At 57.4% G+C, this 12,069-nt stretch overlaps 1 protein-coding gene across 1 annotated transcript; it reads right to left on the reverse strand.

The window, feature by feature from the left end:
- Window positions 1–10,628: 10,628 nt before the first annotated feature.
- LOC138102034 (olfactory receptor 14J1-like) lies at window positions 10,629–11,564 on the reverse strand. Its single transcript, XM_068999786.1, has one exon. It carries the CDS (start codon window positions 11,562–11,564, stop codon window positions 10,629–10,631), a length of 936 nt encoding a protein of 311 aa, XP_068855887.1.
- Between the last annotated feature and the right edge of the window lie 505 nt (window positions 11,565–12,069).

Here is a 12,069-nt window from a genome sequence, read left to right on the forward strand (position 1 = left end):
CCCTGCTGGCTGCGAGACAGCGCCTGCCCCGCCCCCCGGGGCCCCCAGCGCCCCCTGCCGGCTGTGGCCAGAACTGCAGCCACGGGGGAAGGGGAGCCCGACCGGGGAACTCCTGTCACTGCTCGGTTGTTGTGTGATCTCTTCTGACAGGAATATATATGTATGCATATGTATATACACAGTTATTCCTTTTCCCATATTTCTTCCGGGGAGCCCCTGGTATCATGAAGTGACAATTCGGAATGAGGGGGTCATCCTTCCATTCCAGGAAAGGTCCCGCCTTCCTGGGCAGGCATCTGTCTTTTAAACCAAGACACTAATGTACCCAGGGACCTCACACAGACCCCCTGTGATGTCACAGCCCACTTTCTGATGTCACAGTGTGCCCTGTGATGTCACACCACCATCCTGCGATGTCACACCTTTCTCTGATGTCAGAGTCTGCGCTGTGAGGTCACACAGCTGTCCTGTGACCTCACAGCTCACTCTTTGATGTCATTCAGTCACAGCCTGCTCTGTGATGTAACAGACTACTCTGTGATGTCATACAGACATCCCATGAGGTCACACAGACATCCCCTGAAGTCACAGGTCCCTCTGTGAGGTCATAGCTCACTTTATGATGTCATCTAGCTGCCCTGTGTTGCCACACCCCACTCTGTGAGGTCACACAGCCCCTCCATGGTGTCACAGCCACTCTGTGATTTCACAGCCCTCTCCGGGACATCCCCTGGTGTCACGTTTTGGGTGGGAAGGACAGGTGGCCTCCAGGTGCATTTCAGCCCCCTCTGCCTGTAGCTCCCAGTGCCTGGAGGTGCCCAGCAGCTCCCACAGGCTGCAGAACCTCTGTGCCACCCCTGACAGCCACAAGTGCCCGTCCTCATCCCGGCGGAGCTGGCACTGCTTGGAAATCCCGGCTGGAGCGTGGCTGTGGAGCGACCGCTGGGCTCAGCAGGGCAGGGAACCCTTGGGGGCTCCCCAACCCCCCCCAGTTCACAGCACCCGGTTGTCCGCCTTGGGGAGGGTGATGAGCCGGGTCTCCACGGGGCCGCCCTCCCGGCTCACCGCCTGCTTGGGGCTGATGTTGGCGATGTCGGGGAAGTTGCACAAGTGCTGGCACTTCTGTGGGGACACCGCCGGGGTGGCACCACTGCCACCCGCATCCCCACACTGCGGGACCCCCACCACAGCCACTGCCAGGGCCTCGGAGCCACCGCAGCTCCAGGACATGCCACTGTCTCCGGGCATGGGGATGGCAGTGTCTGGGGCAGATCCCGGGCAGGGGACATGGAGTCTCCTCGGGCCAGTGGCGCTGGAGCTGCTCCAGGGCCAGCAGGGGCTGGAGCTTGAGACCAGGCCTGTCTGTCTGGCAGCCCCCGAGCTCCCACAGGGATTTGCTGCAGCGGAGGCCCTGGCAGGGGAGGAAGTTGTGCCACTGGATGGGGCTCTGCAGCGGCACCGGGATCCGGGACGTGGAGCTGCCTGGGACAGGAGGCACAGGTGGCAGGCAGGGTGTCCCCAAGGATGTCAGACTGTCCCCATGGGTGTCAGGCTCTCCCAGGGGGTGCCAGGCTGTCCCCAGGGGTGCTGGAATGTCCCCAGGGATGCCAGAATGTCCCCATGGATATCAGGCTCTCCCAGGGAATGCCACGCTGTCCCCAGGTACACAAGGCTGTTCCAATGATGCCAGGCTGTCCCCAGGGGTGCCTGGTTGTCCCTAGGAGTTCTAGGCTGTTCTGACGGGTACTAGGCTGTCCCAATGGGTGTCACTCTGTCCCCATAGGTGCCAGTCTGTCCTGATGGATGCCAGGCTGTCCCCATGGGTGCCACATTGTCCTCATGGGTGTCAGGCTGTCCAGTGGCTTCCAGGCTGTCCCAGCAATACCAGACTGCCCCTGTGGTTTTCAGGCTGCCCCAGTGGGTGCCAGGCTGTCCCTATGGGTGTCACATTACCCCCATGGGTGCCAGGCTGACCTGATGGATGCCAGGCTGTCCCCAGCGATGCTGGGCGGTCCCATGGGTGCCACACTGTCCCCCCAGACCCCGGCTCACCTGACACGGCTGCAGACCTGTCCGGGGCTCTGCTGCTCCTCCTCAGCGATGTGCAGCATGTCCAGCAGGCTCAGCCCTTCCTCCTGCATGGGCAGGCTCAGCCCCATGACCACACAGCCCCTGAGGAAATCCCTGCGGGACTGGGCAGGACACAAGGGTTTGGGGGGTTCTCCTGTCTCCTGCTGTGCCAGGACACCTGAGGCACCCCAAGACCCCTGACCCATGCTTGTATCATCCTCATGTCCCAGTGCCCATGTGAATCACATCCTGCCCCAGGCTCTGGCTTCCTGCTGCTTCCCTGCCTCCATCCCTGGGGCATGGCCCCTGTGAGGAATGAGACAACTCTTTGTAGAAATTAAAACAATTTATTAAAACAGAAAAATTGAAAAATTGCAAAAAAACTAACAAAATATAAAAATTTGGGATCCAAGTGGCTCAAGGTATGCCCCAGGAGCGCAGGGATTCAGGAACTTAGGCTTAAGGCAGCTCTGAACCTCAGGTAGAGGAAAGGAAAAAAAAAAACCAAAACTTGCAGTCTAGGCTGGTCAAAAAGAAATCTATTTCTAAAAGCCCCTAGAAAGGGGTAGGTTTCTCCAGCACTGCCTTAGCAAGCTGGAGAGGAAGGGAGAATGAGGGCACGTGTCTTTCTTTTGCTTTCTTTTATAGCTTTTGCTCCGCCCACAGTCTGCCCACAGCCCACCCCTTTGGTTCAAGGTGATTGGTGTTTTCCCCTTGACAGACCATCTCTGTCCACCAATGGCTCTTCCTGGTCAGAGGGGTGATATTAGTTGAGATAAGGGTCATGTGCTTATGGGGGCTGGGCTGTTTGTTGCAACTGGGGCTTTTAAAATCTGCCTTGAAACCAAGATACAAGTAAAACAAAAAAATACATCCAACACATCTTAAAACACTTGTAAAAGTATACAGTAAACACAGGAAGACCATAAAAACTTGATTAGTGTACCTGGACTGATGGACTGATTTTAACATTCAATTTAAAAATATTAAGCTCAAATTAATTAAAGCACTTAATATGCAAAGACCAAGCACAAATAGGGATTTCATGTATGACAGCCCCCTCATGGGACACGGTGACCCCCATCTGGGCAACCTGGGGTGGCCTGTGCCCACTGTGGGATGGCCACGAGCAGCTCCAGGTGAGCCAGGTAAGAGGATCCAAATCCTCCAGGCACCAGTGGGCACTAGAGGAGGAGGAGCAGGATGAGGACCCAGCCTGGCAGGGCTCACCTGGGCAAAAGGGTAATCAGTGATGGGGTAGGCCAGGACAGGCCTGGCCCGGTCATTCAGCAGCTGGAAATGCTGGGACTGTCCCAGTCCTCACTAGTTGGGGAAGAAGAACCTGATGGGGACAGTGGAGGGGTCTCAGCGCTGCGTCCCCCAGAGAGCACAACCCCAATCAGCCCTCAGAGAGTCCCAGGGAGCTGGGCTGGGGCTGTTCCTGGTCCTGTAACCATGACCTGGTGTGCACAGGAACAGGAGATACTCTGAAATTCCTTCAGGAATGTGGGGATACCCCAGAACCCACTCAGGAACAGGGTCCCACTCAGCCTCATCATCCCCAGCCTTCAGCTGTCTCATCCAGGCCCCATCCCACCCTCACAATCCCCACCCCAACACATCCCACCCTCCTGGGCAGGAAGCCCTCTTCAGCCTGGCCTGGAACACTTCCAGGGCTGGGGCAGCCACAGCTTCTCTGGGCAACCTGTGCCAGAGCCTCAGCACCCTCACAGGGAAAGAATTCCTTTCCAAAATCCCATCTAACCCTGCCCTCGGGCAGTGGGAAGCTGTTCCCCCTTGTCCTGTCCCTCCAGGCCCTTGGAAAGAGTCTCTCTGATCCAAGAATTGCTGCTCCTCCCTGTTGTTGGGAAAAAGCTGATTTTCTCCCAGTGGCAGCGGCCAAGCCCTGAGCCGGGGGCAGGACCTTGCCCTGGAGCTCTGCGGGCGCTGCGTTTGTTCAGCCCCAGCAGAGCAGGCGGAGCTCAGAGCTCCCCAGGGCTGCGGCTCCTCCCGAGGGGCAGTGCGGGGGCAGCTCCGAGCTCTGCCCCGGGGGAGCAGGGACAGGACCCGAGGGAACGGCTGGGGCTGGGCCAGGGCAGGGCTGGGCTGGAGAGCAGGAGGAGCTTCTTCCCCCAGAGGGGGCTCGGGCACTGCCCAGGCTCCCCAGGGAATGCCGGAGCTCCAGGAGCCTTTGGACACTGTTCCCAGGCCCAAGCTGGGATTGTTGGGGTGTCGTGGGCAGAGCCAGGGGTTGGACTCGATGATCCCGGTGGGTCCCTCCCAGCTCACCCCATTGTGCAGTTCTCAGCCTTTGGCTCAGCCTTTCTGTCCCCACAAGGAGCTGGCAGAGCTGTGGGGGTGGGACAGGACCAGGGCAGACCCGGCGTTCCCGGCTGTGTGACACAGCAGTGGCAGCCCCAGCGTTCCATCCCTGGGGATGCTCCAAGAGAAGCGTCCAGACCCGCCTCCAGTCAACAAAAGTGACTGACTGCTGACCCTGAGTGACCATGGCCCTGCCAGCTCGGGGCACCGCTGTGGCAGCCGCATCTCAGCCATGTCCCAGCTCCTGCAGCCCTTCCTCTGCCCTGAACCCTACTGCACCACAGGCAGGGGCTCATTTTGGTGCCCCTTGGGGGTCTCCTCTGGGGGTCGAAGAACACGCGGCAATGGAACCTTGGGGTGAAAAGTAGCGATTTTGGTCCTCCCTAGCAAGGCCAGAACTGAAACTTTGTTCCTTTTGCGTGGGTGCCGTGAAGGCCCGCGGGGCGTTTTCGGCACTGAGTTCCAGCCGCCAGCGCTCGCTGAAGGCGCTCCCTGCAATTGTCACACTGCCAGTGCCCTGTCCTTGTGTCATCTGCTGTGGCTGGGCATGAACAGAGCTCCTGGATTGCAATTCCAGCTGCTGTGGAACCAAAACTGAGGGACCTGCAGCTGCTTGAATGCAAAAAGTGGAATATGAGCATCTCTCAATGGGGAAATCTCCCCTTTCTGTGCCAGCCTGTGGGAATGCTGGAATTCTCTTCTCCTGCTGGGGAACTCGGGGTGTCTGGCTGAGCAGGAAAGGTGACCAGGAGCCAGGAGCTTTCCTTGGCTGAAGCAAAGCCTTTGCATGGAAAGACCTTCCCAAACTTGTGTCCGGGGCCAGGAGGGATTGTGCCACCAGAGCAGTCCCTGCTCTGCTGGGTTGGACATGGAATGTCCTGGTGCCATCCTTTCCTTCCCTCCAGCCCTCAGCTGAAGCTTGGATTGAACAGGGACATGAAGAGAAAGGAATTTCCCTCCCAGGGCAGGGCTGTAGTGCAACACATCCCCCAGAAGGAGTCTGGAGCAGCCCAAGGCTTTGTGTGCCAAGGCAGAGGCAGGCAGGACGCAGAGCTGCCAGCAAAGGAAGGGGCCAGCCAGGTGGGGCAGCCGGGGGGATGAGGACAGCCTGCAGGGACAGAGGCGCAGGGCAGGGACAGCGTGGCACAGCCTGGGCTGGAGAGGGCAGAGGGATGGGCAGCAGCTGCAAGGCCCTGACAGAGCCAACTTGTGCAGCACTTGGGCCACGGCTGCTGTCCCTGGCCCTGAGGCCAGCAGGAGACAAGTGACCCTTGCAGCCCTGGGGCCTCAGTGCCTCCTTGTCCCTGCTCAGCAGCCTGGCAGGGGCCGCCCCATGGTGCTGCCCTGGGCACTGCCCATCCCCACATCCCAGTGCCCCGGCAAGAGCCCTGAGCACTGAGGGAGGGACAGGATCTGCCTTGCCAGGGGCTGGGGCTCAGGCCTTGGCCCTTTGCATTCCTCAAACACATCCAGCTTTGCTCAGCACCAGAGACACCTTTCCCTTGCTTGTCCCCCCCTGTCATCACTGCCTGCAGTGTTCTGCTCTGACTGGAACCTGGGGACACTTTCTCAGTCCTGTCCCTCAGTGGGAGTGCAGGAAGCTCAGATTTGCATGAGGCTGCTCTGAGTGCCAGGGGTTGGATGAGGGAAATGGTGGGGTGGGGGTAGGGACAAAGTGTGATTGATTGTCAGCCATAAAGGGCCTTGATGTTCAGATCTATTCAGCCTGCATTAGGAGGAGCCAGGATCAATATCAGCTGGAGATTCCCAATATCAGTGTATAACAGGAAGAAGGTAAACAGGGCACAGAAGAGAATTCCTTTCTCCTTGTATTGTTACCAGAGTATATTCACTTTGAATAGACTTCTGAAATCTGTCTAATTAACCACAAAAGAATTGAAGGCAGAAATGATTCCCAGGGGCTTGTCCTGTTCAGGTGTTTTGAATTGTTAATGTATAAACAGGAAAAGAATTAACTGGGGAAAAGATACTATTTCATTAAATTTTTAATATAATATGTTCACTTTGAAAACACTTCCGGAATCGCTCTAATTAACCACAAAAGAATTGAAGACCTCAGTGAGTCCTGGGGGCTTGTCTTGTGTTTTGAATGTTAATGGTCCTTTGGCACTGAATTCCTGACCTGAAGAGCTGAAGGCTGAAGAAGCCTCTGCAGAAGGAGAATTGAGCAGCAACCTCCAAGTTGCTGAGGATGTCAGCAGCCCCCACTGAGGCCATGGCTGCCAAGAGAGCGTGGGGGCAATGAGCAGACAAGGAGAGCGTCCCTGGGGCTGGGGAAGCAGAACTCAGAGGCAGCCCCGGCTCCAGGTGGGAAATGGGCTCTGGGATGTGGCTGTGAAAGCCCTGCCTGGGCTTGGCCAAGCAGCACAGCCAAGCCCTGACCCCATCCCCTGGCCATGGGCATCGGTGGCCTCACAGGATGCTGGTGGCTGTCCCGCAGCAGTGGGATGTGGGGTGTGGGATGGGGAGGGCAGGAGAGCAGCAGGAGCCCTCCAAAGCTCTGGGGGCTGCGGGAGGAGGCCACAAGCCCTGGGGCTGGCAGGAACTGGTGTCTGCTCATGGGCCTCAGTGCGAGGGACAGCAGCCACAGCCAGGGGACACAAATCTCACTGCTGGGGTGATGAGGCTGACAGCTGGGCTGGGGGCCTCACAGAATTAGACCTAAAGACAGTCAGAATATACCCATGACAATATGACAGTGAAGATTTGGAGCTTCAGTGAAAGCCACAGAGAAGGCCAAGAAGATAATCAATGAGAGAAGATATTCTGGACACAAGGAGAGGATGTTCTTGTAATGGGACATGGAGAGTGTACAAGGAAGAGCTTGTGGATAATATGTAGCAGCTCTACCTTTGCTTGTACAGCTGATTGTTTTACTGCCTGAATGGTCATTGCTTGTTAGACAGCCTTGGCGTTGTTTGCTAAGCAGCCAATCTCAACAGGCCACAGCCATTGTGAAGAGGTATAAGAACAGCAGGAGAGAAAATCAAAACTTCTACGACTTTGGATTACAACAAGTGTGTGCTGTTCTGTCCACCTCGACAAAAGCCACAGCAGACTTTGGCCTATTCAAGAGACTTATTTGGAGAGTTCCTTCGGAAGCAGCCCTTAAAAACAAAGGGCTCCAGGAAAGATGGAAGTGCTTCTAAACAGAAATCTTGAAGGCGCAGGAACAGACTGTCCCTGTGTGCCAAAAGATGAGCCAAGGAGGAAAACAAACAGCCTGGATGGACAAGGAGCTTTTGAAGGAACTCAGGGAAAAAAAAGAGGGTGCATCACCTTTGGAAGGAGGGTCAGGTATCTCAGGAAATATTTAAGAGAGTTTTTAGGTCATGTAGGAAAAAACTTAGAGAGGCAAAAGCCCAGTTAGAACTCAATCTGGCCACTTCTGTGAAGGACAATAAAAAATATTTTCATAAACACATTAATGGCAAAAGGAAGGGCAAGGAGAACCTCCATTGTCTGTTAGATGGGGGAGGGAATTTAGGAACTAAAGATGAGGAAAAGCCTGAGCTACTTAACCCTTTCTGTGACTCAGTTTTCAATATTAAGACAAGTCGTCCTCAGGACAAGTGGCCTCCTGGGCTGGTAGATGGGGACAGGGAGCAGAACAGCCCCTGTAATCCAGGAGGAAGCAGCTGGTGACTGCTGAGCCCCTCAGATGCTCACAGGTGTCTCTGGGAGCAGATGGGATCCATCCTAGGGGGATGAGGGAGCTGCTGGATGAGCTCCCCAAGCCAGTCTCCATCATTTACCATCAGCCCTGGCTCACCAGGGAGCTCCCAGAGGACTGGAGGTGCCAATGTGACCCCATCCACAAGAAGGGCTGGAAGGAGGAGCTGGGACACTCCAGGCCTGTCAGCCTGACCTCGGTGCCCAGCAAGGTTATGGAACAGATCACCTTGAGTGCCATCCCACGGCACCGACAGGGTGGCCAAGGATCAGACCCAGCCAGCGTGGATTTCAATGTCTTCATTGACGATCTGGATGAGGGCATTGAGTCCAGCACCAGCAAATCTGCAGATGACACCAAGCTGGGTGTGAGTGTGGATCTGCTGGAGGGTAGGAGGGCTCTGCACAGGGACCTGCACAGGCTGGATCCAGGGCCCAAATCCAACCATGGGAGGTTCAACAAGACCAAGTGCCAGGTCCTGCACTTTGGCCACAACAACCCCTGCAGCGCTACAGGCTGGGGACAGAGTGGCTGGACAGCGGCCAGGCAGAAAGGGACCTGGGGGCACTGATGGACAGCAGGCTGGACATGAGCCAGCAGTGTGCCCACGTGGCCAAGAAGGCCAATGGCTCCTGGCCTGGATCAGGAATGGAGTGGCCAGCAGGACCAGGGCCGGGATTCTTCCCCTGTACTGGGCACTGCTGAGGCCGCACCTCGAGTGCTGTGTCCAGTTCTGGGCCCCCAATTTCGGAAGGACATTGAGGGGCTGGAGCGTGTCCAGAGAAGGGCAACAAGGTGGGTGAGGGGTCTGGAACACAAGTGCTGTGAGGAGCGGCTGAGGGAGCTGGGGTTGTTTCTCCTGGAGAAGAGGAGGCTCAGGGGAGACAAGGAGGTGTCAGGGCACAGCTTGGGCTTGATGATGTCCAAGGTCTTTTCCAGCCTGGTTGATTCTGTGATTCTCTGAAACCCCCCTTGAAGCAGCTGCAGGATGAGCCCTGGGCCTCCTCTTCAGAAGGTCCAGCAGCCCCTGTCCCTCAGCTTCTCCACACGCGCCCCAAAGCCCATCCTGTCAGTCCTGCAGAGCCTCTGCAGCTCCTCCTCACTGCCCCACAACAGGGAGCCCCACAGCCAGACACAGCAGCCCAGATGTGCCCCCCTGGCCTGTGATGCCTCTGGCAAGGGAACAGCTCGAGGCACTGCAGGGGCCTGCAGACAATTCCTGCAGCACTTGTAGGATGATCCTGCTCCCCAAGGGACGTTCCTGTGGTGCCAAGGCAGGAACTGAAATGGGGAGTGGGGCCAGAGAGGAAAGGGCAACCAGGGCTGGGCTGTTTGCAGGGGAGGGGACAGGGAAGGGCAAGAGCAAGAAATGTGGAGCAGGAAAGAGGAAAGAAAGCAAAGGTGAAGCAGAGGTAATGCTCAGGGCTGTTTGGGGGTGGCTGCCAGGCAGCCCTGGCTCTGAGCAACAACGTCTGCAGTGGGACAGGAAACTCAGAGCTGATGGGAACAAACTTTCTGGCTGACTTGAGAGGCCACGACAAAGCTGAGAGGTTTCCCTGCCGTCCCCCAGCCCTTGCTGGCCCCCAGGGGCTGATGGCATTTGTGCTCACTCAGGTTCCTCTCCCCACACCAAGACCGTGGGGTGCTCACGCCTGGGCTGTGCAGTGCAAACAGGGGCTCCTGAGCCAGTCCTGCCGTGGGTGTGCCTGCAAGGATCCAGCCCCTCTCTGAGCTGGGGAGAGGCCAGGGCTGCAGAGGGGGGATGTTGCTGGCAGGTGCATGAGGCCGCTCTGGGACGCTGCCCTGGGGTGTCCAGCGCAGGGGGGATGGATCAGCCCCTGCTCTGCTGCTCCTTCCCGGCTCCCCCAGGGACCCTGCAGAGCACCAGCCATGCTGGTTGCCCCCACCCTGCCCACGGCCAACCTGGGGCTGCTCACGGGGGTTTTCTCTGCTGAGCACTGGCCTGGGCGTGCTCTTGAGAGAGCCTGGGCAAGGAGCCTGGAGCCCCCAGGCCCTGCCCTGAGGCGTCAGCGCTGGCCCAGCAGTGCCCATGGCCTGTCCCTGCTGCAGCCCCGGCACTGCCACCCCAGGGCTGGGAGCGAGCCCCAGAGCACTCAGGCCCTGCAGCAACACCAGGGGCAGGAGGGCAGCGGGGCAGTGGCACGGGAGCAGCACTGGCAGCACCAAGGGCTGCTGCTCCTGGGCACAGCTGCTGTGCCCCCCTGATCTGCCCCCAGCTCTGCACACAGACATTGCTGCTGCAGCTCCACAGAAGGCAACTAAAGGGGCATCTCTGCTGGAAACTTTGCTGGCAGATCCTTGAGTTCATTTAAAGGCAGCGAGAGCACAGCTCCTCATTGACACAGTCTGGGGCCACAGCCAAGGTGCAGAGAAACAAAATGAGAAATGGAAGAAATATTGCCCTTGCTTTGTGGACAACAATAAATTACTGAAGGCAGAGAAAATAACCCCAGATCCAAACCAACAAGAACTATCAAAGATGAGTTTTATTACAAGTGATTTGCAGAAATTGGCAACCAGTTTAATGTTTCTTAAATGGTCCAGCCATCAGTGTCCACACTGCAGCCTTGAGCTCCTGGTTCCTCAGGCTGTAGATGAGGGGGTTCAGGGCTGGAGGCAGCACCGAGTACAGAAGTGACAGGGCCAGATCCAGGGATGGGGAGGAGATGGAGGGGGGCTTCAGGTAGGCAAAAATGGCAGTGCTGAGGAACAGGGAGAGCACGGCCAGGTGAGGGAGGCACGTGGAAAAGGCTTTGTGCCGTCCCTGCTCAGAGGGGATCCTCAGCACGGCCCTGAAGATCTGCACATAGGAGAAAACCATGAACACAAAACAGCCAAAGGCTAAACAGATACTAACTGCAAGAAGCCCAAGTTCCCTGAGGGAGCTGGAGTGTGAGCAGGAGAGCTTGAGGATGTGTGGGATTTCACAGAAGAACTGGCCCAGGGCATTGCCCTGGCACAGGGGCAGGGAAAATGTATTGGCCGTGTGCAGCAGAGCAGTGAGAAAGGCGCTGGCCCAGGCAGCTGCTGCCATGTGGGCACAAGCTCTGCTGCCCAGGAGGGTCCCGTAGTGCAGGGGTTTGCAGATGGACACGTAGCGGTCGTAGCACATGACGGTGAGGAGAAAATACTCTGCTGAAATGAAGAACAGAAAGAAAAACACCTGAGCAGCACATGCTGAGTAGGAGATGTGGCTGGTGCCCCAGAGGGAATTGTGCATGGCCTTGGGGACAGTGGTGCAGATGGAGCCCAGGTCGGTGAGGGCCAGGTTGAGCAGGAAGAAGAACATGGGGCTGTGCAGGTGCTGGCCGCAGGCTACGGCGCTGATGATGAGGCCGTTGGCCAGGAGGGCAGCCAGGGAGATGCCCAGGAAGAGGCAGAAGTGCAGGAGCTGCAGCTGCCGCGTGTCTGCCAATGGCAGCAGGAGGAAGTGGCTGATGGAGCTGCTGTTGGACATTTGCTGCCTCTGGCCATGAGGATCTGTTCTAGGAGGAGACAGTGACAAGTCAGGGGAGACTTTCCTGAGCAATGCCCAAGCCCTTTCTCCCAGCCCTGCCCCTGACACTCTGTGCCACCCAATTTTCCTTTTCTCAGAGCCCTTCCCTCAGCCCTGTGTATGGAGCTCTGCTGGGATCTGGCCCTGTTGCCGTGACGAGCAGGGGCTGTGCCCGTGGACACCGAGGAATCAGCTCTGCTCTGCAGCAGTGGGGTCATGGGACAGGGGGACAAGGGCCAGTCCTGGGGTTGGAATTTGTCAAACAGAACTGCTCCTGAGGCAGAGGAGCTGGGCAGCATCTCCTGTGCCAGGGCCAAGGAACGGTGATGGCCAAAGGCACTTTGAGAGGGTTTCCTGCTGTGCGCAGGGAGAGCAGAGAGAGCTGAGCAATGCAAGAGCATTGGCTGTAACTCAGTGAAGGGTGAGGGGAGCTGCTCTGTCGCTCCATCTGTCCCCAGCTGCCCTT

This window comes from Aphelocoma coerulescens, unplaced genomic scaffold, assembly GCF_041296385.1.
Source record: "Aphelocoma coerulescens isolate FSJ_1873_10779 unplaced genomic scaffold, UR_Acoe_1.0 HiC_scaffold_60, whole genome shotgun sequence".
Taxonomy (NCBI): domain Eukaryota; kingdom Metazoa; phylum Chordata; class Aves; order Passeriformes; family Corvidae; genus Aphelocoma; species Aphelocoma coerulescens.

What these genes read in the sequence shown, in the direction of transcription:
- LOC138102034 (XM_068999786.1), bottom strand. Translation starts at nt 11,564, where the DNA reads ATGTCCAACAGCAGCTCCATCAGCCACTTCCTCCTGCTGCCATTGGCA.